Source organism: Necator americanus, chromosome II (genome assembly GCF_031761385.1).
Source record: "Necator americanus strain Aroian chromosome II, whole genome shotgun sequence".
Classification (NCBI taxonomy): domain Eukaryota; kingdom Metazoa; phylum Nematoda; class Chromadorea; order Rhabditida; family Ancylostomatidae; genus Necator; species Necator americanus.
Window position 1 is genome coordinate 10727158 of NC_087372.1, and position 24578 is coordinate 10751735.

At 41.2% G+C, this 24578-nt stretch overlaps 4 protein-coding genes across 5 annotated transcripts; 2 read left to right on the forward strand and 2 right to left on the reverse strand.

Annotated features, from left to right (window-relative positions):
* Window positions 1–1536: 1536 nt before the first annotated feature.
* On the reverse strand, window positions 1537–6585 carry RB195_017448 (uncharacterized protein; the record flags this gene model as incomplete). 2 transcript variants are annotated; one of them, XM_064184451.1, is made up of 6 exons in its annotated part: window positions 1537–1738; window positions 2765–2904; window positions 3134–3243; window positions 3476–3694; window positions 5411–5492; window positions 6343–6585. In XM_064184451.1, 6 exons carry the CDS (start codon window positions 6583–6585, stop codon window positions 1537–1539), a joined length of 996 nt encoding a protein of 331 aa, XP_064040332.1. The 2 variants fall into 2 exon arrangements, with proteins under 2 accessions (XP_064040332.1, XP_064040333.1); XM_064184452.1 differs by lacking the exon at window positions 3134–3243 and having other exon boundaries at window positions 2765–2888; window positions 6343–6441.
* Window positions 6586–7756: 1171 nt separating this feature from the next.
* On the forward strand, window positions 7757–8182 carry RB195_017449 (uncharacterized protein; the record flags this gene model as incomplete). Its single annotated transcript, XM_064184453.1, has 1 exon — window positions 7757–8182. The coding sequence occupies one exon, from the start codon at window positions 7757–7759 to the stop codon at window positions 8180–8182; it is 426 nt and encodes a 141-aa protein (XP_064040334.1).
* Window positions 8183–15292: 7110 nt separating this feature from the next.
* On the forward strand, window positions 15293–16137 carry RB195_017450 (uncharacterized protein; the record flags this gene model as incomplete). Its single annotated transcript, XM_013444780.2, has 5 exons — window positions 15293–15485; window positions 15548–15669; window positions 15720–15830; window positions 15884–15969; window positions 16023–16137. The coding sequence occupies 5 exons, from the start codon at window positions 15293–15295 to the stop codon at window positions 16135–16137; spliced, it is 627 nt and encodes a 208-aa protein (XP_013300234.2).
* A 1540-nt stretch (window positions 16138–17677) lies between these two features.
* Window positions 17678–18096, reverse strand: RB195_017451 (uncharacterized protein; the record flags this gene model as incomplete). The annotated part of the gene is made up of 2 exons (XM_064184454.1): window positions 17678–17907; window positions 17988–18096. 2 exons carry the CDS (start codon window positions 18094–18096, stop codon window positions 17678–17680), a joined length of 339 nt encoding a protein of 112 aa, XP_064040335.1.
* Window positions 18097–24578: the final 6482 nt, after the last annotated feature.

Here is a 24578-nt window from a genome sequence, read left to right on the forward strand (position 1 = left end):
AGGGTTAAAACGACATTAAGAACGGTGCATTTGCATACCCGCTGGGGCGTAGCGGTTAAAGGCAGCATACCACGAATCTGGGGTGGTACGGAATCAAGAAGAGCGGGTGATTCCTTCCATTTCTTCCTGATTGCCGTAAAAAACGGCCCGGAAGATGTGGCTTCGCGCGTTCTGGCGCACTATTTTCCGCAAGGAGTTCGATTGGAGCGCACCAGCCTTGTGCACGCACCATATCTTCCGGGGCCGTTTTTTTCGGCAATTAGAGAGAAATGGACGGAATCACCCCCCTCTCCATAATTTACGATCCCGTATACGAATACTCCACCTGAAATCCGTACCACCTCAGATTCGTGGGATGATGTTTTTAAACTGTCGCATTTCGTTTACTTACACTGATTGCAGTTTGAAACTTCAATGAACGTTACTTTGCAAAGATCCCAGGAATCAACAGGACTCAACCGCACTCTTATTTTTGGAAGCTCGATCTTCAGTTTTTATTTTAGTAGCTTTAGACTCCATGTCATAGATCCTTCAAGGGTAGTGCTTAGTCATTCACTTCCAGAAATAAGACCGCTGTTGGGTCCCTCCCACCGCATATCCCCAGCTACCTTAGAACGATTCAAGGCATCACCCCACGAATCTGGAGCGTGGTGTGGTGTTTCATTGAGAAACGGTCGTGTAGTAGCGACAGGAAGAGAGGCAGGGACAACTTATATATTCTGGATTCAGACAGAGTTCTTTGAACGTCTTCTGGCTGTATGGATACAACAGATGCCTTCGGAATGCAGTTCCTTACTACCTCCATTGCAACGCGCCAACCTTGCGCCACGCCCACGTCTGCGATTAGTTGATTGAAACGAATCGCTTATTGGGCATTCGAATGGATTTTCGATGAATCGCATGGGGCGGGGAGCAAGGGTGGCGCGGACCGCATCCCGAAACCGTTTGTTTGCAGTGATGCAGGGAGAGATGCGCGGAACCACCACTGTTTTCATAATCTACGACCCGATATAGGCATACTCCAACGAAAACGCCAGATTCGTGGGGTGATGCCTTTACTTCTTACGTTGTTGAAAACCTACAAGGTTTAGCGTTGCATATTCTCTAAAATGACAGTACTAAAGAATTTTGACATGGTTTCCCTGAAAGAAGCGGCACTTCATTTTCTTGATTCTTCTGCACTTTTTTAATGTGTTTTCTTTGCGCGCTTGCTTATTTCGAAGCATCAGTTCCCATTTCCACAGCGGACGCGTCGCGTCGGTCTGGCTTAGCGCATTTGGAGCCGACTGTAGCATGATGATAAGGTGCTAATAAGGTATGTACACAACATCAACATTTGCAAAATATACGTGTTATCAACAAATTTTTATGAGTGTTATGGATAAGCTTTCAAGGTCCTACAATTACAAGTCAAAGGAACGTAAACTCAAACCACTCGAAGATTAAGCAGATCAGTCCTCTGCATATTTGGCTTCATTTTTTTTAAATGTTGGCTATTATGCAATTTATAATATATTACATTTAGTTTGTACTTCTTTATACGTGCCAAGCTTTCCTTAGTCGATCGAAGTATTGATCCGCAACACTGTCTTGGGTTTCGGTTGTCCCAATGCGTTTGCTTTTGAAAAATCCAACTCTACGGCAGCAGCTTGGAACAGGGATGTTTAAGCATAGTCGTATAGATCGTTTCCATTCACGTAGAATCATTGTGAATACCAGGAATATTCCCACAGCAGATCTAAAAAAAAAGTAAATAGAACACGGAATTTGCTCTATCTCTATTTTTCTGAGGATCTTTGAAAATGGCTGCGTAATTGTAAATGTTGGAATCGACTTGGTCTGAAGGGTGACGTGCTTGTAGTTGGTGAGAAACGGTCGTGTAGTAGCGACAGGAAGAGAGGCAGGGACAACTTATATATTCTGGATTCGGACAGAGTGGTTTGCACGTCTTCTGGCTGTATGGATACAACATTACCGCATGATTTCTACCAAGAAATTTCGCGACATCCAGGAGATAGTTTAAAGGCATCACTCCACGAATCTGATGGGTTGATGAGGTGGTACGGATTCTTACAAGGGATAGTAGATTATGGAGAGGAGGGTCCGCTTCTTTCTAATTGCCGTAAAAAGCGGCCCGGGAGATATGGCTGCAGGCGTTCTGGCGCACTATTTTCTACAGAGAGTTCGACTGGAGCACGCCAACCTTGTGCGGCGCCGCATCTTCTGGGCCGTTTTTTACGGCAATTAGGAAGAAATGGACGGAATCACCCTCCTCTCCATATTCTACTATCCCTTATAAGAATACTCCACCTGAAATCTGCACCACCTCAGATTCGTGGGGTGATGCCTTTAAGAAAAGAGATGTGAGATTCGCTGTGAATGGCATGTGTGCAGTTCCGCCACTCCCATTTATCCTATCTACTATACCAACTACAGTTTCTTGACTTTACCTGACATATCAATTCGATGTTGTTCACGGAAAGAGAGAAAAATCCTACGCATTTCTCAGATACATGCGCTCAGCAGGTCTATTCGCTGCACGAATTCTGAAGCCCGTGCGGAGACTCCACGAGCATTTCCCAGTAATCACATTGGTAATTCCAGAACAACTTTCTAGGAACTATACATGTGCCTTATTTTGTTCGATGCCAAAACATTTTTCAGAGCGGAACATATGAGTGCAAACTTTTGAATGGACGAGAATTTCAGTCCTTCACACCAAGTATGTAGACGGATTATGAAGATGTGTGGAAAAATCACTTACAATGCAATAAACAGATCAACAACAGCAAAGCTGAGTTCTGCTTTGTGCGGTTCATTGCAGAAAGTGACGAAAGTCACTGTCAGTAGTATCAAAATGAATATTATAAGGCAAGCGAAAACGCCTACTGTAACCATAACTACCTGAAATTCGTTCCATTATACAGTTCTATAGTCGGGTGAAAACGATATGAAGCACGGTGTAGTTGCGTAAACGGCTGTGCTGGAAGTGGCGCGGTGGAAACGGGGGGTTAGAACCAAGGACCGCAGCAAACTGCAGCGACGCGTGGTGCCCACAGAGACTCACCACAATTCTAACCGCTACGCTCCACCGCGCCGCTTCGTGCGCAGCCGCTTACGCAACTGTCCGTACCTCATGTCGTTTTGACCCAACTATAGGCAGCGACGCACAGTGAAAGAAAAGATTCATGCTGTTAAAAATTAAGTAGAACTCGCCTTGATAACCCGAATATTTTCTATAAGCTGAAATTTTATGCTCAAAGTGTAAAGGATTGTAGGCCCATCTTTTTCTGTGTTGATGAGATTCCGTAATGTGGATCGTTCCTTATAGAAAAGATAGGCAGATACCATTAAGCTTAAACTGACTGCCAAGGCACAGCCAATTAATATGAGGTTAACTGAATAGAGACCTAGAAAAATAAAGCTGTAGATATTTTCTTTCCTAATGCAGGAACGGAGGTTATGCAGCACAAACCTAGCATGAAAGTTGACGCCAACAACATCGATGAGATGAATTCAAACGTAATAATACTTGATGATATCCATGCACGTGACGTCTTCTCATAATCGACAACAAAGTATGAGGCGTAGATCCTTTCGATAATAGCGGCATCCAAGAACCCAGCGCTAACTATGAAAAACCATAGCCGCAACAGAGCTGCCAATATCAATGGGATTTTTGAGATGATGTAGTCTGAATTGTGTTGATGTGGAGGATTTGCTGGGAAAACAATACCGAACTGTTCATCTGAATGTACTCGTATCAGATAAGTTCAACCGCTTGGTCGCGACGCGTCTGGAGCAATTCGAAACGCATCTGTCATGTTGAAGACATTTGAAGATTGCTTGAGTTAAGATTATTACCTAGGTCTGTGCCGAGATCTTGGCATCTTTACGAACTATTTAGGTACATTTAGAGCCTTTCTCATATTATATTGTTTATTTGTGAAATATTCAAAAATATTTTAGTATAGAAACGTCCTTTACGCACAAACGCACTAGTCAACATACTTACAGCGTTGAACTGTGGAAAAAAAAGTCAGGAAACTTTTAAAGGTATCACCCCACGAATCTGAGGTGGTACGGATTTCAGGTGGAGTATAGTATTCGTATGCGGGATCGTAGATTAAGGAGAGCCGGTGATTCCTTCCATTTCTTCCTGATTGCCATAAAAAACGGCCCGGAAGACACGTCTTCGAGCGTTCCGGCGCGCTATTTCCTACAACGTGTTCGATTGGAGCGCAGCAGTCGTGTGCACACGCCGCCCCTTCTGGGCCGTTTTTTAACACCAATCAGCAAGAAATGGACGGAACCACACCTCTCCATAATCTATGGTCATAATCCATATGCGAATACTCTACCTGAAAATGCCTTTAATTCACCTTTTTTCCTCTTGTGTCTTGAACGATATCGGCAACCATCCGTTGCACAAATACAATCCTGTCGCCGCACGCAAGAGTGCACATAAACAGCTTTTTGGATTTCTTAAGGTTTATGGGAAAAATCGGACATTTTCCAATGTTCAGAAGTTTTTCCTCCGAATCAAAGCAGAATTGGGTGTGGCGCAATCTGATACTTGATCGGGAACTATTGATATGTTACTCTTGCGCTACTTTTGTTGCTATTTACTGCATCTTTGTATATATGACTGTACTCTTCCATACATTATGCATTAAATTATTACGACATCACAATTTGTGTCGCATTTTAATTCACTGAACGGGTGTCGGTTAGAGGTCTGTTGTAGCCACACGGTCGAGGGTTCGAAACCGTCCTAGTGCAAACCAAGACTTTCATCCCTCTAGGGTCGATAAATTGGTACCAGACTTGTCTGGAAGGATATCATGGAATGGTATCATGGAATGTTGGAATCCGTTCACGAGTATATGCGAGGAAGAGTATAATTCCCTTACTCGTAGGATGAGTGGTGAGTCACGCACAGGTCCTCCTAGTTTTGCAGAAAAGGGGTGAGAAACAGTCAAACAGCCTTGTGTAATCCCCCCCCCCCCCCTCCCAACGACGCAACTTATTACAGGAGGTTCACATAGCAATCCACTTAGCATTTCTGATTGTACAATTTGCAGATAGCCCACTGCTTATTTGAGTTATATCAATCGGATTGGGCGATGACGGAGCTGCCTGCATTGTACCGCATTATAAGTTGCATCGTTTGGGAGAAAAAAATAGCACTGGACTGTTTCATACGTCTTTTCTGGAATTTCTAAGGAGAATTGAGCATGATCATGTCTATATTCATTCGTGAACTGTACCGCTATTCCTATCTACCTACTGTGGGCAGATTCCAACATTGCCCGCTGCACTCTGCCTTTAACGAGCGATCTACATTTTTTGTTCTACCTTACTTTTGGTGAGAAGAGTTTCTAGAATGAATGGAGTAAACAGAACTCACCGTCGTAGTACAGAATATCGTTCTGATAAAGGAAAAGTACGATACGACCAGCTACACCGGCGTAGTAGGTTAATGAGTGAGCCTGAGCAAACAATAGCTGCAGTAAGCATCATTTTCGGTTAATTTTTGTGACTTTTCATATACTTAAGCTTCTTCCGCTAGCCATTTTTCTCGTTTAAGTTACTGCAATTCTTCAGGGTTTAAAAAGGCTTGCAAAGTGTTTCTCCTACTTTATTCCTCACTAACTCTCCTTCACAATTGTTTTGCATATGAAATGACCTATGGATCTCACCTTAAGAGCAGCATGCACTAGAAAACTGAACAACTCTGTTAACCAAACAAAAATGCTTTTTCTTGAGTGATTGAATGAAAAAAAAAAACAGATTGATTCCTTTGGTTTTCTGGCAGAATTCGGGAATGGAGCTTTACGGTTCTTCTTACTCGATCCTTGTCTCTGCTTGACCTCCACACCCCCTCCATCTAATGGGTGATCTCATAAGTAATAGAGTATTATATCCTCTATTTCCCAAAATAACCGAATCTTTTCTGGATCTAAAGTGTACATCCATCCATTTGCTGGGAACCTCGTCTATCTTCCTGGTAGACTTTTCAGCAATTTAGTTCTTCGTAACAAAAAATAATGCTGTAGTGCTGCTAAAAAAAACCAAATTATTTACGCCATGACCCAATACATCTCCCCTCCCGCTTTTATCCTAACAGAATGTGAATAATGTGCTGTAACAATTGTCTATTAATAACATTTAAGATAATTTTTTTAATGAAAAAAGTTTGGTGCCGAATTACCCTATCGTATCGTTGGTGGACATTCCCTATCGTATGTATGTAATGAAGGCGATATTCTTTTTTTTAGATCAATCAATCGTCTTATAAGCCACGAGTTCTGGCATTTGTAACAAGGAAATTTTGCTTACCTGTGCAATTTTGCGTAAATTACCATGGAAAAGCGTTGTTCTTGTCAGTGCTCTCAGTAGAAGACCATGAAGTGGCATGGAAATACCTATTGCGAACATTTCCAGAAAGTAAACTATTCGTAGAATAACATGTACTGTTGGTTCTGTTTCGTCATCGTCGTGATTTGGTGCAAGAAATATTGGCACGAAAATATAGAAATCATTCCCTAGAGGAAGTGTCATACGATGATAGTCGCACGACATTCTCTGCAATACCCACTACACGTATAATAAAAGAAAATAACGATAAATTCAAGAGGGCGCCTTGGTACAGCACAACTCGTACAGGAATGAATTGATTTCCATCGTTTTGTTTTTTTTTTTCTAAAGTTTTAGCGTGTAAAGTGGAGGATATATAAATTCATATAAATTATGGAATAAATTCAAGTCATTAATTTGCTAATATTGGACAAAACATAAAAAGGGAATTAGGAATGAGCATTGGAACATTCCATGAAACTTTGTTCTTGCAGCTCGCGGAATCTGATTTGATGAGAGTAGCAAGAATTTTAGGCGCTTAAAGGCATCACTCCACGAATCTGAGGTGGTAGGGATTTCAGGTGGAGTATTCGTATACGGATTGGGAGACTATGGAGAGGGGGGGGGAGGGGAATGATTCCGTCCATTTCTTCCTAATTGCCGTAAAAAACGGCCCGGAAGATACGGCTTCAGGCGTTCTGGCGCACTATTTTCTACAAGGAGTTCGACTGCGGCGCGCCAGCCTTGCGCGGCGCCGCATCTTCCCGGCCGTTTTTTACGGCGATTAGGAAGAAATGGACGGAATCACACCCCCCCCCCCCCTCCCACTCCCTTCTCCATAGTCTCCGATTCCGTATACGAATATTCCACCTGAAATCTGCACCATCTCAGATTTGTGGGGTGATGCCTTTAAAGAAGAACTTGTATGCAGTTCTATAAAGAGGGAGTAAAAGAACAGATATGGGGACTAGAAAAACAAAAAATTGAGGGGACCAATTTCAAAAACCTGGAGCTAGAGAAGATCTCGCAAAAAAGAGGTGTACTTTCTGAGTGATTTAATGAACGTACACTTGGACAACTGCTGCTTGTGCGTATAACTTTAGAGACAATATTCGCAGAGTATCCTTACAGATTCCTAAAGCTAACGATGATTTTTTCGTTCTAGCAATAAATTAATGAGTTATAATGTTAATTCCCCATAAATTGGTAGATTTATTGTTCTATTAAATTTTTGCGCTGCTAAAAACTGACTACTAGAGAAAAATCTCTTGCTAAGCAAAACCAATCTTACACAATTCGTCTCTATGACCGTATCTGCACTGTATATTGGACTGCAAAATTTCTCCGGATTACTAAGAATGTAGTGGATGAGCTTATATGGTTCGCCTATGTGACTATGCTTATTTCATTTCCTGTGACGAATGCGAAAGCGAGTACATTTGCGAGAATGTCTAGATCACTATGTGCTCGAAAGGAGCAGCTGAATGACAAAACGAGGCCATGTCACTACACAGCAGTTGGTGGTCCTTGGAGGCGGTATTACCACGGAGCTGATTTTGACGTTAAAACCATAATCTCAGCGCATGAACCTCACAGCATGAACCTTATAGCGTATTGCGACTCTGGAGAGATGATGAATCCACGCGAAGAGCTCGAAAATGAATCGCAAAGAGGAACACCTCTTTACTACTGCGGGATCTCTTCCCCTATCAAAGGTTGTTATTTGATTCGGCTAATCGCTTCAGCACGAGTTTCTAGCAGCGGCAAAGAAAACTCCTCTCTGATCCTAGGGTACGATTCACGCTTCTACTTGCAGATGTGAGATCCAGAAGTGGGCGTAGGAAGAACGTAGGGCGTTTTTTTCTTGTCCAGGCAAGACCTTTGCATGAATAAATCACTTTCGACTTCACTCTTCCAGCCTCTGAAGAAGGTGAACGAACGAAATGTTAATTGAGAATAGAAATTACAACAACTTTGTGTGCTGCTCGACGCAAAAAAAGTGCTTTAAATTATCCTTATAGCCGAAGTTTATTGAAAGTCGACTCTTGGGGAATTATCCAGTGAGTTTTCTTTCGCAAGGCTAAGTTTTACCGATTTCTGAAGCATCAGTGTAGCGCGTTAATGGTGACGATCGCTGCATTTTATCTGACAGTCATTTAATGTATGTAGATTTACTGAAATTCCTTATTGACATCGTTTCTGGTTAACTATAAGCGGTGTACATAGCGCAACCGGTTAGAGGTTTCGCTGTTGCTGATCTGATCGATTGGAGGTTCCATTCCACCTTAGTGCCAACCATGGCTGATTTGATACATCGGCTAGCCCCCGTAAGTTATTGTACAGGCTAGCTAAGCATTCATAAACCTCGAACGATTCCGAACTGAAGTAAACGTGGTAGCGAATCCTAAGTGGATTGATTAACGCCACTGACTCTAACCTTTATCCTTTTTAAACAATATTAGTTGGAAAAAAAGCAGGTCTTATCGTTTATGTCCTCTTTGCATAGTGTTATTTTATAGGGAATCCTCTGCTTACTTATAAGGAGTCACTTTAAATTTGAACCGTACGTAAAAACAATTTACAATCTCCATAGGTTTTGTTGGACAGTTTAAAGGTGCACATTCCTCCCCATCACTATTGCATGGAAAGGCATCACCCCTCAAATCTGGGGTATTGCTGGTTTCAGGTGGGTTATGCCTATACAGAGTCGTAGATTATGGAGAGAAGGGTGATTCCGTCTATTTCTTCCTAATTGCTGTAAAAAATCTCCTGGAAGATACGACTTCGAGCGTTCCGACGCGCTACTTTTTACAACGAGTCCGATTGAAGCGCGCCAGCCTTCTGCACGTCCCACATCTTCCGGACTTTTTTTTTACGGCAATTAGGAAGGAATGGACGAAATCACCCTCTTCTTCATAATCTACGACCCCGTATAGGAGCTCTCCACCTGAAATCCGCTTCACTCCAGATTCTTGGGGTGATGCTTTTAAACGTTGGTGTTTCTGACTAGAACTTTGTTCAATAAGGTTTCCCTTAGACGTTGTAAGATAGGACTGTGGAAGGTATGGATGCATAGAAATCATTTCTTCATGGCTTAGTTCTTCTAGGAGCTATGCGTTCACAACGATAGTCAGTAATTTCAGAGCGACATTTCCTGCTGAAATTAATTTTTTTGAGAAAGTAAATCATTCAAGTCCCGTCTGAAAAAGGGAAAATCGCAGCCAAGCAGCATTTTTTTTCGCGAATATTAAACTGTAGAGCAATTATTTTCAAAAACAGCGGTAGAGGAAGGACAGAATACCCATACATACAGAAGACAACTGATATAAAATATAGAATTGCAGCAAACTAATAAGTAATTAGACACACATTTACGAAAAGATATGCAAATGCGATATAAAGACGTAGGACGACGTGAGTAAACTTGCTTTCACGGTTAATTAAGCGTAAAAACTTCAACTCTGTTTCTCAACGGGATGAAAAGAGTCATTGCAGCTTAAACGTACTCGCAATTAATTACAAAGCTGACCATAGGTGAATCTATATTGTAGCTACCTCATTGAGATACAATATCGCATGCTGACAGACATGATTACGGAATGGAGGTTTATGAGGTTATGGAGCTCCTTTTAAAGTACCTTGAGTAGCATTTAAAGATAGCATTTCATAAGATTTACGATTGAGATCTCTAGTACACTGACATGCATAGTTAGGAGCAGAGGTATAGTACGCGAGTATGAGCACGATCACGCTGAATTCCTTTTAGTAATCCAGAAAAAGGCGTGTAAAACACCCATGTGTGATCTCATCTCCCAACGACACAACTTATGACGTGATAGAGCAAGGACAACTCTGCCATCGTCCGAGATCCTCAATCTAAGTGACATAACTCAAATAAGAATCAGAATCTGCCGCATCCTCACCTTTTCGAAACGCGTTGCGTCATTCACCTCGTCCTATTACTCGTCATAAGGTGTAAGGTGGATCTTCGGGGTACAAGATGCAGCAAAGGCGGCTTCATACTTTCTGTAGACTAGAAAACGGAATTCAGTGTGATTAAGTCCACTCTCTTGAATTACACCTTAACAACCTATTCCTGGAGAGATCTAAGCATCGTCCATTTCGCAAGCTTTGAAGAAGAAAATTATATAAACAAATAATTGCGTGACAACTACTATAAGTACCGCTTTCCGTATATTTACGGAGAGCCTTTCGTGCACTTTGTCCTAATCTTCGCCACTTTCCAAATTCAATGAGAGTTCTCCAAAGTTTGAACGTCGCCTTCTCAGCTGACAGTTCCATTTCTCTTCCTAACTAGCCCCAATTGTTCAACTGATCGTACACTGCTCGGTTATTGTCCCTACACTCGCACTACCGCACTACGAATCAATCTTCTCTTCTTGGTTACTCTGGGAGCAACACGCAGTATGACAATTTCACGAAAAACATGACGATTTTCCTTCAGGATTACCAGAAAAATGAAGATGGTACTGTTAGCAGATCTAAATCGAATGCCTCTGAAAAAAAGAAGTATATTCGCTTTTCTACAAATAGTGAGGGCGGGTGTGGTGTAGCGGTTAGAGGTTCCGCTTCCTGCACGATTGATCCGAGGTTCAAATCCGCCCAAGTGCTCACCAGGCCTTTCATCCCTCCGTTGTCGATAAATTGGTACCAGACTTGTCTGTGAGGATAAAAACACTGACTTGACACATCGGCTAGCCACGGCAAGCCATTGTGTAGACCAGTTACACGTTCTTAACCTCAAACGATTCTGAATTGAAGTGAACGTGGGAGCGCATCCCAAGCGGATTGATTAACGCTGGAAACTTTATCTCTTATCTCTTATCCTTTATCCTTTATCCTTTATAAATAGTGAAGTTCAGTTTTACTATCCAACAACGTTAGAGATTAAGCTTACGCTGCTGCAGGCGAGTCGAACACATCAAAACAATAGGAAACTCTGTGCCGCCTATTCTCGTAGACGTAAAAGTTAGTAGCGGTAATTCAGAAGTTATAATCACAACAGAAACAGTGAATGCGAGAGTAATAAGGTGTAGGAATAAATAGATCAGGTGACATTATAGTGAACTTTATGTGGTTGGTCGTATTTTTCGCTTTGCAGTCATAAATTGCTGAATGATGCAGAATACGTTATGTTGATGATGTTGCATCGACACGGCAAGCCGTCTGCTACTGATAGCGTTCCGTTCTTTCTCTGGCAAAACCTGGAAGGAGTAAGAAGCTTTCAACTTCGAGTACCCACTTGCGGTGCGATTGATAAAATTATGTTTGAGAAGATTTCTCCTCGCGTCAAAAAAAAAAAATGAGAAAGGGAATTGAAGAAAGGACGAGATTAAAATGAAATAATGTTCAGTACAGTGAATTTCTGTTTTGTTGCATCTTGGTGTTCATAATTTGTTAAAAGCGAATATGCACCGAGAAACATGTGGAATTCGAGGATATTTCAGCAAATACATTTGATCGTTCACTACCATTACTGGTACATTTTCTGTCAGCTGAGATTTTACACTGGGCACTAGTTTATGATTTTTCACTTAATCACGCGTCTTAAAGGCATCACCCCACGAATTTGAGGTGGTACGGATTTCAGGTGGAGTATTCGTATACGGGATGGAAGACTACGGATGGGGGGTGAATCCGTCCATTTCTTCCTAACTGCCGTAAAAAACGGCCCGGAAGATACGGCTTCATTCGTTTCGGCGCATTATTTTCTACAAGGAGCTCGACTGGAGCGCGCCAGCCTTGTGCGGTGCAGCATCTTTCGGGCCGTTTTTTACGGCAATTAGCAAGAAATGGACGGAATCACCCCCCTCTTCATAGTCTCCCATCCCGTATACGAATACTCCACCCGAAATCTGCACCACCTCAGACTCGTGGGGTGATGCCTTTAATTAATGAATTCCGTCAACTTCGAAATATTTCCCCGATACATCATTGCAAAAGACAAAACTAAGAGTAATATAGCATTTAAGTATCATAGTGGGAAGAAAAATGAATGTTAATGGTCGCGACTTCAGTGGAATCCTAGTAGAAATCCGCAAACGCTGATTTTATTCATAATCGGCTACAAAGAAGCATGCAAATCCATGGTCGACTGACACCTTTCTTAGCACACTCGAATTCTTTATGATGAGCCGCGTACAATCGAAGCGACAATTTTGAGGCTGCCTTAGTATCTTAAAAAAAGGTGGGATGAAATAATTGTGCAAGTTTGTGCGTTTCATTACAAATCCCTCTAAAAGTTGAATGTTCTCTGAATTATCCATCTTCAAATTGAACTAAGTTTCATTAAAATAGGAAAATTATAATAGGACTAGCAATTGCGAAGTAGTGTGCTTTGAGCAGAAATAACGTCTTGCGCGTTCGGAGTTGAGAAGATGGCGTTGGATGAATTTTTTCTTAATCTCAAGTACTCATGTTCTTTATTACAACGAGATCTCAAACAGTGATTTAATTTCCATAATGGTCTGTAACATATATCTGACGATTCGTCAGCTTTTCGATTCTCGTCCCTCAGAACTACAACAGTTCCGAGTCGAAGATATTACTTTCGAGTTCCGACTGATCGTTGAATTTTTTTCGGCGAAGGCATCATATGGTAGCCGAAAAGAGCGAAGTCGTTGCAGTGAACAGTATTGTGCGTAGCATACAATTCCAATCCTAGCTGGACAATCTTCAATCTGAGAAAGATATACCTTGTCGCACTTCATGCGTTTCAGCCGAAAAGCGTATGTCAACTTCTGAAGTTGAGATGCGCACCCAGAACACCAGATCTCACCCAGAACAAAGCTTAATCTTTTTCTGATATAGGCAAATTTGGGCTCTTTAGGCATTCATACAGGACTCAAATCCATCCTCTCTTCAAGAAAGTTCTTCTTGTATGGGAGAGAGGCAACAATCCACAGATACTTATCCTTCTTTGTCCGAGTGACGTAGCTGCTGTGATGGGAGCAACTTTATGGTCAAGCCAAAATCATAAAGGTGGTTGATGGTGGTTTTCTTCTCGCAAGTGAAGTCGACAACTCATCGCTGATTCCAACGAGGAACCGTGGATTTACAGGATTCGATGGTAAAAGAAAATCAACAGCTTTGCAGCAAGCAAGCATTGAATTCCGCTGTGGAAACAGGCTACCTTGAGTGCGTCACTGTCACATTTTTACGATACTTAGAAAATTCATAGTATTTCGCAGATAGAGGGACAACTTCAAATCGAATTTCCACCGATCTCTTTCCGTGTAATAACGACTCGCAAATGTCGTGCCTCGTCCTGAACCGATCATAGATACCAGAGATAGATTTAATATTTTTTCAAATGAGCGCTTTTGACCGAAATAGAGGAGCTTCTCTAGAGGGTTCTTGTCCGTTGAGCAGAATAAAAAAAAACAGAGTGACATAGGTTTGGAAAAAGAAAAAAAAGAAAACCAAGAATCGCAGATATTGGTACCAATTGTCATTGTAGGAACTCACAGCAGACGATGCTTCTTAGATGGTTTCCGTCAGTTGAAGTCATTTACACTGAAAGGACTTATAACTCCTCTGAAATGAAGTTCTTAGAACTTTCTACGGTACTCTAGTGTAAAATTGACCTACTTGAACTTCTAATATATTTTAGAAAAAAAGAAGAAATTCATTCAGAACTTTTTTTCAGCCACATCTAAATTTGATAGAGACGATTGTTCTTTATTGACAGATGTTACTGATGGTGTCAGTTTTTTTTGTGATGACATTCCTTTTTCAGGGCTCTGAAATCACAAATGAGATAATTTTTGTATACAAACGTATTGATTTTATCCTATACACAAAACATTATTATATAGTCCTTTGGTTTTCCAAAATCGAGATAAACGAAACTTTACAAAGTCTCAAATGTACTTTTCTTCATTCAATACATTCTTCTTCCGTCTTTTTTTTTGTAGATTTTCCTCTCTACTGCAATCCTCCGCAGACCCGATTTTATGCGGTTGAAAAAACTGCAACTTATTTTTGGGATGACCCGACAGTACGGGAGAAATCTCACATAAAATAAAAAAATCTGATTCTCCCTTTTAATGTTATAAGACAAAAGAAAATATAAGGAAGAACTCGATACGAAGAAAAAGTAACGATTAAGGAGTGTGAACTCATCAACTCAACCCATTCTGATCGATAATAGAACTCGATGAGTGGCACCAAATCCCCTTCTGCTGCTGCACTCAATCCTTCGAACGTTCGGTATCCGTCCCTCTTTATTGTTTTTCAGAACTTTTTTCATTTTCTTTCATTCATTCCTTCATATCCTCCTCCAGCTGTTTTCTCGAAATAATCTGTGCAACTATCTCGTCTTAGCAGCTATTTTTGGACCATAGGAACTCCCAAAACTTTCTCAAAGCTTTTTTCCGGGAACGTTTTGAGAGCTTTAAATTGTGAGAAGTAAAACTGTAAGATGTTGCAGATTTTTGCTCTGCGAAACAGTTTGGTTGGCTCAGCAAATGGTGGCTCATGTGTACTTTGATGTAGTGGATAAGTAGCTCTTTCGAGTTCATTGGGAGCGCGAAGGGGTATGAAATTTGCCATTTACGGTGTGCCAGCGGATTGCTGCGATAATAGGATGTTCCTGCTGATTCTAAGTTCTTTTCCAAATGGATTAGGCGCAGATATTGAAGACCATCACGTTCTTAAAGACAGTCTTTAAGAACGTGATGGTTCACCAGCCCCGCTAGTTGGTGAGAATGGCCTTTGACAAAGACGAGTTTGTCGAAACGTGAGGCCAATAATAAAGTCTCACCTAAACCTCGTTGGCATAACAAGAAAACATAAATACACTCTCCAATCCCGAGGTTTAAAGAAGAAAGGACTTGGAGATTGTGGTTGTAGCTGTTGCTTCTGTTAGATTTATCTACAAGGAAAATAACTGAATTTGATAGAACTCATCATGACTAAAGATTCACAGCTGAGGGTAGGACAAGAGGAAAAGTCAACCGTAACATCCGTTGCCCCTAACGAAAGGTTAAAACTGACACCAAAGTTGTGTGATTGTAGACTTGGTCACCAGTGCCTGCCGCTACCGTACCCCGATTCGTATTGGTTAAGGATAACCAGTGACACGAACACTCATTACTCACTTGGTACGTTCCTTTGCTGAGAAGAAAACTCCACAGGATCATGAAATCAACAGCTGTGAATCTAGGTGCTTATAATCAGCAGCAAAAACTTATCGGAGCTATTGGTGTGATTAGGCGCGTGGGAGATTATTTCGACGTAAAAATTCTGAACGTTGAAGAGCAGAAACTTATCAATACCTATAGAAAGGTACAAAAGATGGAATTTTTCTGTTGTCTTTTGGATACTATAAAATTTAGGTATGTTACATAACAACATTAATGGTCGCACCTGAATTTCGCAAGATTGGCGTTGCCACACAACTTTTACAACGCGCCAGTACAGTACTACTTCAGGAGGGCAGCCAGTTGGTTAGCAAAAACTCGGATTCCCTGACTCTACATTTAAAAATCAACAATTTCAGATATACTTGCATGTTTTGCATTCAAACCTGCCAGCAATTCGGCTATATGAAAAAATGGGCTATGAGAAAGTTGTGGCGATACCAAAGTGAGAGGAATCGAATTGCTAAGCGATCAGTATGATTAAAAATTGACTTGCAGTTACTACACAATTAATGGTGTCCAGGAAGCGGGTTTAGTCTATTGCAAACGTCTTGCTGTACCGGTATGCCATGAATGTCTCGTGAACGGTGGCGGATATTGTACGATCTCGTGATACACGTGCCAATCGACCAACTGCCGATGATTACAAGTGATCTGATGAAGTGTGCTATGAAATGTGTAATCTCGTATAAATGTACGAATTAGATGACTTGAACAAAGAAAAACCTACGAGACAACAATCCTGTCGTATGCCTTTTTACCAAGGAAACGCTATCAGTTTATTTCAAATGGTGATACGTTACTTCCGAACACTTATACAATCTTTAATTTCTGATTTTGCGAAAGGAAAGACTTAAGTACAAACTCTACAAAAGTCAAACTTGAATCCTCAAGCACTCGAAAGATGAAGTAGTTTTTCACCTCAACTAATGACAGTAAATAGATGGAGCACTTCTTTGAAGGAAAATACGGTCACTGTCAGGATGCTTGTTGTTTGTTGCTTTGCAAGCTGTCCGCAGTCTTCCACCATCGACCCTGTGTTTCGACGTTCGGTCAAGAATCAACAAATAATGCAACTTTAATAGTACCACAGCTGCATCGTGTTGCGTAGGAAGGTAGGCCCACAAAGAACATCATGACCCATCGTTCTTTGTTACGGTATCCATGGACAGCTGCAAACTCGTTTTTTTTTTTGCAACGACTGCAAAGCAACTGCCCCTGGTCGGTACTCATTATGTAACGGGCAGTGCCAGATTTCATGCTCTTGACCGGGAACTCGCACTTCCGAAAAGAAAATTCGTGGTGACGCCTTACCAGTGAGGATGATCGCTCTCGACACAGGAGTTGACAAGAGTGACAAAAGGTTCGAGTAAAACTTCTCAGTAATGATTTCCATCTTACGCCGAGAAGAAGTATGAATCCCGTCTGTTCAAGCTGTTAGCAGAATATTACTTTCGTGAAGGTCTCTGCCACACTTCTTCCTTATTTGTGCTGTATCAAATTTTTCTTCTCATTGTGTTTTGAAAGATCTTCCTATAACGCTTTTCTGCAGCTGGTGTTTGCTACTAACCGAATGAGGTGCGATACAATCGAATCGAGCCTTAAAGTCAACAATTTCTTGGTGGTTTCCAAAATTCGGTACAAGGTTGTCGGCAAGGTACGTTCAGCACAAGCTCGTAATCCCTGACCAAGTCGTAGTCCACGTTTGGGTCCCTACTTATGTGTCAATCGCCTCGGAACAAGGAGTTCTCGAGTATGCAATTGTCGTATACGAATTATTTCTTCCTTTGTTGCCAATAACAAATGTTCTTTTCCATCTTGTGACTGAGTCGTATTTTTGCTTGAAAGAGACAGTGATCAGAAGCACTACAAGGATGGCACTATCGAGACCTCAAGTAGACACAACCTTCGGCTGGTATTTGGTCGTGTCATTGAATGATTTCCATGTCCATCTACGATGAACTTTTCCTTACGAAAGAGACGAACGAAAGAGACGAAACAGTCCGGGAAGACAATGGCTGTTTTCGCTCCCTAGTCCAAATTTTCCGATCATGCATTCCTCTTCTGTGCCCTTTCTTAGTTTTGCGTTGAAGTCTCCGACAAAAAATTTGCGGAAGGATTTCTCGTTGTGGACTCCTTCTTCCAGCTCCTCACTAAACTTGTCCAAATGCGTAGGCGAAAAAGGGACAGACGAGGTGACATGATCTTGCGAGAATCGAAGAGATTGACGACATGCACGACGAAACCAACACCACCTTTACTTCACGACGGAACTTGGTCTCTTGCAGAGCAATCAAGCGGGATTTCATGCGTTCTGCAGCTCTGAGAGGCATGCAGGTCAGCGTCTGTAGACTATCCTGTCCTCGCGTTGTAAGAACAAAGTCTGAGACAGTCTCCATGCCAAGTCGAGCATGTGTCGCCTTGGTTCAGAATCAAAGACGTGCTGAGTAACCTGAGACTCACCGACTGCCATACCGTCTGGCGTCTCTGACGGCAGGGTTCGCTGCGCAGGGTACCAGGACAGTGTATGATGTACTGGAGCGGCAAGTGGAGTTTTCTCAATGCCAAGCATGCCTGGTCACAGCTTAACTTTCATTGCAGGTAGATCAGGGAGCCACCTTGCTACATTTTACCAAGACGGTGGTGAATATTAGCGCTGGCCTACTCTAAGCAATCCTGAGATGTCCAGACATCAAAGGTGTCAAACTCCCTCTCAGTTTGGGAGACCCTGCAAAAGGACGCGCCTCCGCTGTGCATGCAAATTTATGTCCAGAGGAATACCAGAGAACAGATGACGTTTCGTCTTCACAATGACTTATTTACTTACATTCATTTCTTCAAAATTAACGACATCGAGAATGAGAATTTCATCCAGCATCACTTACTTGGAACTACTTTTGAGCTTTCGAGGGTACTATACAGTTTACCTAAGAAGGTGTACAAAATAGTAAAAATAAATACTATTTCGGAAGCTAGCGAATAACAGCTTCAGCAATAATAAGTCCACCGTTTGATGTTTTCGCCCAATTTGAAAATGATAGGAGTTTCTATGTGAAAAGCCATTTGTTTACTTTTCTTTTCTAGAGAATATACGATATCAACCTATTTTTCCTATACTGCCAGTGGAATGCAGCCCGCAGTAAATACGGCGGCGGTGTTCCACCGCTGTAATAAAAGCGCAAACAGATTTGATCTTAGCGGTCCGGCGTCAGTGGGTTATCGTTCTGTCCCTTCGGGGAATCTCCCATTGGCACAAACTTGACTGCTATTTTACTTTTTTAGCACTTCTAACTGGCCAAATTGGACGACCTGGTTTGTTTTCAGGGTATCGTAGCCGTAAATATTTGATTTTCGCTAAAGTTCTGCAGATAAATATTTGGGAGTTCAAATTAACTCTGTTAGTGACTTCTTCATATGATCCACAAAATAAGCTTACGGTACATTGGATACTGTGGATGTTAAACCATGTCAGTATAGTTAAAGACCATCTACAGAATCATTCAACCGTCAAATTTCATGAAAGTAAGATTTAAAGGCATCATCCCACGAATCTGGTGTGATGCAGGTCTCAGGTGGGTTATACCTATACGGAGTCGTAGATTATGGGGAGGAGGGTGATTCCGTACATTTCTTCCTAACTGCCGTAAAAAACGCCGCGGAAGATGCGGCTACAGGCGTTCCGGGGCGCTATTTCCTACAACTGGTACGATTGCAGCGCGCCAGCCTCGTGCACGCACCGCATCTTCCGAGCCGTTTTTTACGGCAATTAGGAGGAAATGGACGGAATCACCCTCTTTCTCATAATCTACGACCCTCTATAAACATAACCCACCTGAAACTCTGATTCATGGGTAGATGCCTTTAAATACGGTATCAATCGAAAGAGCGCGCTTTTTACGCTCTAATTTCTATTTTTGTATTCTCTGCCTTAGCTAAATTGAGTATCGGGCCTTTAGGGGAATTTCCCATTGGCACAAACGTGACTGTCACTTTACTTTTTCTATTGTATGCGTGCGGAGTTGTGAATTCTGTAAGGATTTTGTAGAAAATTCTTATAATTGAAAACATTCATCACTTTAAAAATATAAATGAAACAAAATACAAAATTTCAAAGCCGCAAAATTCCGCACGCATTTTGACATTCATGTGATTGTTTCATCAATAATCTTGTCCACGAACAATAATCGACGTGTCTTCGTTATGCAGCAGCGCTGAGTCATCGATTGCATCGATTGCTCGCTGTCTGAAGGCAACGACAAATCGAGAAATGGAAATGACGGAGATTTTAATGGAAAAAGTGAAAGTCAGTTGCACCCATTTAGCTTACCAAATCCATAATTCAATGCTATTTCAAATATTTCGATTTCCTGCAAAACTGTGCGAATTCAAAAAAGGCGGAGCGTACTATAACGAAGGTGTACAAAATATTGGAAGCAAACACTTAGGAATAGCAGATTTTGCAACTTCTACCTGTCTTACGTTTTTTCAAGGTGAAGGATTTCAAGGCAATATCTTTCAAAGCAACCACAGAAAACTATCCGAGACACATCTGTAGATAATAAATTCACCATTTCATGTTTTCACTCAGTTTGAAAACAGTAGATGTTTAAAGAATTATTTACTTTTCTCTTCTAGAGAATAAACAGAGTCAAAATATCAGAATTTTTTCTCCTGTAACAACGAGGAGAATGCGGCCTGCTCTGCGCAGGTGCTGCACCGCGGTGTTCTAGGAACGCCAACAGGTCTAACCATTGCGGTCCGGCGCCATTGAGGTATCGTTCACTCCTCCCTTCGAGAAATTTCCCATCGGTACAAGCTTGACCACAACATACTTTTTCTGCAGTTTCGAAGTCACTATGGAGATTTCGAGGCAGTTGGCAGCAAAAAAAATGAATGAATCCTACAGCTTATCAATTTCAAAGATTACATTACCTTTCGAGTCCTTTACTGAACTTAATTAAGGTAGAAAATAAAATAAAATAGAAATTAAAGTATAAAAAGCGCGCTCCTTCGATTGATACGTATTTATATATTACTTTCACGAAATTTGACGTTGGAATGATTCTATAGATGCTGCTTAACTACACTTACATGGTTCGACATTTTACGGCATCCGAGATGCCATAAGTTTATTTTTGTGGATCATATGAAGAAATTTTTATCATTTTTTTCGTATAATAGTGCATGGAGCGGGATACGTAGGCTTAGTGAAGAGTTTTATACTAGTTTTGTAGTTTGTTTCGCTCTCTGGGAGGGGTGCTCTAAGAGCTTAAATGTAAGGATTCGATTTCTGACCAATTCTGGATAATTGTGCAAGTCGCAGTTGTAGGTGCCAGATCGTTTGTTGATGGGAGAGGGTTACACACCACCTACACCAAAAAAAACCCTCTCAGCTAGGTGTAAAGTTCCCCCCTAATTCCAGGCTATCTCCTGAAAAGCTTCAGTTTATGGAAATTGAAACTCTGTCCTACTTTTTGCGTAGCTGTGCATAATTAGCCTTCGTTAAGGAGAGATTTTAAGATTTTATTATGAGTCCGATCACGAACGCTAGTCCAATTACACGAAAAAGGGTCCTTAGAGGCGTCCTGGAAGAAAAACAAACGATAAAGCTTATAGAAAAGGACTCTATGAACACCATATAGTCCTATTCATTGACTGCTGTGCGAAAAAAGACACCATAAAAACATAAATAAATGAATAAGCAGAAATAATAAATAAGGAGTTGTCGCATACTGTAAAAAGGGAGCCCGACACACGGCTTCACGATCCTTCGGGTGTACCCGGTTAGAGCACGTTTTTTTTTTTGTTTTATATAAATATGATGCGTGAAATTCGACAAGGCATTCAGAAAAAAAAAATTGATTTCACACAAAAACCCACTGAAATATCTGCGCCTAATCCATTTGGAAAAGAACTTAGAATCAGCAGGAACATCCTATTATCGCAGCAATCCGCTGGCACACCATAAATGGCAAATTTCATACCCCTTGGCGCTCCCAATGAACTCGAAAGAGCTACTTATCCACTACATCAAAGTACACATGAGCCACCATTTGCTGAGCCAACCAAACCGTTTCGCAGAGCAAAAATCTGCAACACCACTTTACTTTACAGTTTTACTTCTCACAATTTAAAGCTCTCAAAACGTTCCCGGAAAAAAGCTTTGAGAAAGTTTTGGGAGTTCCTATGGTCCAAAAATAGCTGCTAAGACGAGATAGTTGCACAGATTATTTCGAGAAAACAGCTGGAGGAGGATATGAAGGAATGAATGAAAGAAAATGAAAAAAGTTCTGAAAAACAATAAAGAGGGACGGATACCGAACGTTCGAAGGATTGAGTGCAGCAGCAGAAGGGGATTTGGTGCCACTCATCGAGTTCTATTATCGATCAGAATGGGTTGAGTTGATGAGTTCACACTCCTTAATCGTTGCTTTTTCTTCGTATCGAGTTCTTCCTTATATTTTCTTTTGTCTTATAACATTAAAAGGGAGAATCAGATTTTTTTATATTATGTGAGATTTCTCCCGTACTGTCGGGTCATCCCAAAAATAAGTTGCAGTTTTTTCAACCGCATAAAATCGGGCCTGCGGAGGATTGCAGTAGAGAGGAAAATCTACAAAAAAAAAGACGGAAGAAGAATGTATTGAATGAAGAAAAGTACATTTGAGACTTTGTAAAGTTTCGTTTATCTCGATTTTGGAAAACCAAAGGACTATATAATAATGTTTTGTGTATAGGATAAAATCAATACGTTTGTATACAAAAATTATCTCATTTGTGATTTCAGAGCCCTGAAAAAGGAATGTCATCACAAAAAAAAACTGACACCATCAGTAACATCTGTCAATAAAGAACAATCGTCTCTATCAAATTTAGATGTGGCTGAAAAAAAGTTCTGAATGAATTTCTTCTTTTTTTTCTAAAATATATTAGAAGTTCAAGTAGGTCAATTTTACACTAGAGTACCGTAGAAAGTTCTAAGAACTTCATTTTCGGGGAGTTATAAGCCCTTTCAGTGTAAATGTAAGACTTTAACTGACGAAAATCATCTAAGAACCATCGTCTGCTGTGAGTTCCTACAATGCAATGACAACCGCTGGTACCAATATCTGCTATTCTTGGTTTTCTTTTTTCTTTTTCCAAACATATGTCACTCTGTTTTTTTTATTCTGCTCAACGGACAAGAATCCTCTAGAGAAGCTCCGCTATTTCGGTGAAAAGCGCTCATTTGAAAAAATATTAAATCTATCTCTGGTATCTATGATCGGTTCAGGACGAGGCACGACATTTGCGAGTCGTTATTACACGGAAAGAGATCGGTGGAAATTCGATTTGAAGTTCTCCCTCTATCTGCAAAATACCATGAATTTTCTAAGTAAAAAAAAATGTGACAGTGACGCACTCAAGGTAGCCTGTTTCCACAGCGGAATTCAATGTTTGCTTGCTGCAAAGCTGTTGATTTTCTTTTACTATTGAATCCTGTAAATCCACGGTTCCTCGTTGGAATCAGCGATGAGTTGTCGACTTCACTTGCGAGAAGAAAACCACCATCAACCACCTTTATGATTTTGGCTTGACCATAAAGTTGCTCCCATCACAGCAGCTACGTCACTCGGACAAAGAAGGATAAGTATCTGTGGATTGTTGCCTCTCTCCCATACAAGAAGAACTTTCTTGAAGAGAGGATGGATTTGAGTCCTGTATGGATGCCTAAAGAGCCCAAATTTGCCTATATCAGAAAAAGATTAAGCTTTGTTCTGGGTGAGATTCCCAGGGAATGCCAGATTCCAAATTTCTTCCTGCTGGATTCACAGCTGACAGCAAGGTGCGCATCTCAACTTCAGAAGTTGACATACGCTTTTCGGCTGAAACGCATGAAGTGCGACAAGGTATATCTTTCTCAGATTGAAGATTGTCCAGCTAGGATTGGAATTGTATGCTACGCACAATACTGTTCACTGCAACGACTTCGCTCTTTTCGGCTACCATATGATGCCTTCGCCGAAAAAAATTCAACGATCAGTCGGAACTCGAAAGTAATATCGCCCACTTTTTCGACTCGGAACTGTTGTAGTTCTGAGGGACGAGAATCGAAATGCTGCCGAATCGTCAGGTATATGTTACAGACCATTATGGAAATTAAATCACTGTTTGAGATCTCGTTGTAATAAAAAAAAACATGAGTACTTGAGACTAAGAAAAAATTCATCCAACGCCTTCTTCTCAACTCCGAACGCGCAAGACGTTATTTCTGCTCAAAGCACACTACTTCGCAATTGCTAGTCCTATTATAATTTTCCTATTTTAATGAAACTTAGTTCAATTTGAAGATGGATAATTCAGAGAACATTCAACTTTTAGAGGGATTTGTAATGAAACGCACAAACTTGCACAATTATTTCATCCCACCTTTTTTTTAAGATACTAATGCTGCCTCAAAATTGTCGCTTCGATTGTACGCGGCTCATCATAAAGAATTCGAGTGTGCTAAGAAAGGTGTCAGTCGACCATGGATTTGCATGCTTCTTTGTAGCCGATTATGAATAAAATCAACGTTTGCGGATTTCTACTAGGATTCCACTGAAATCGCGACCATTAACATTCATTTTTCTTCTCACTATGATAATTAAATGCTATATTACTCTTAGTTTTGTCTTTTGCAATGATGTATCGGGGAAATGTTTCAAAGTTGACGGAATTCATTAATTAAAGGCATCACCCCACGAATCTGAGGTGGTGCAGATTTCGGGTGGAATATTCGTATACGGGATGGGAGACTATGAAGAGGGGGGTGATTCCGTCCATTTCTTGCTAATTGCCGTAAAAAACGGCCCGGAAGATGCTGCACCGCACAAGGCTGGCGCGCTCCAGTCGAGCTCCTTGTAGAAAATAATGCGCCGAAACGAATGAAGCCGTATCTTCCGGGCCGTTTTTTACGGCAGTTAGGAAGAAATGGACGGATTCACCCCCTATCCATCGTCTTCCATCCCGTATACGAATACTCCACCTGAAATCCGTACCACCTCAGATTCGTGGGGTGATGCCTTTAAGACG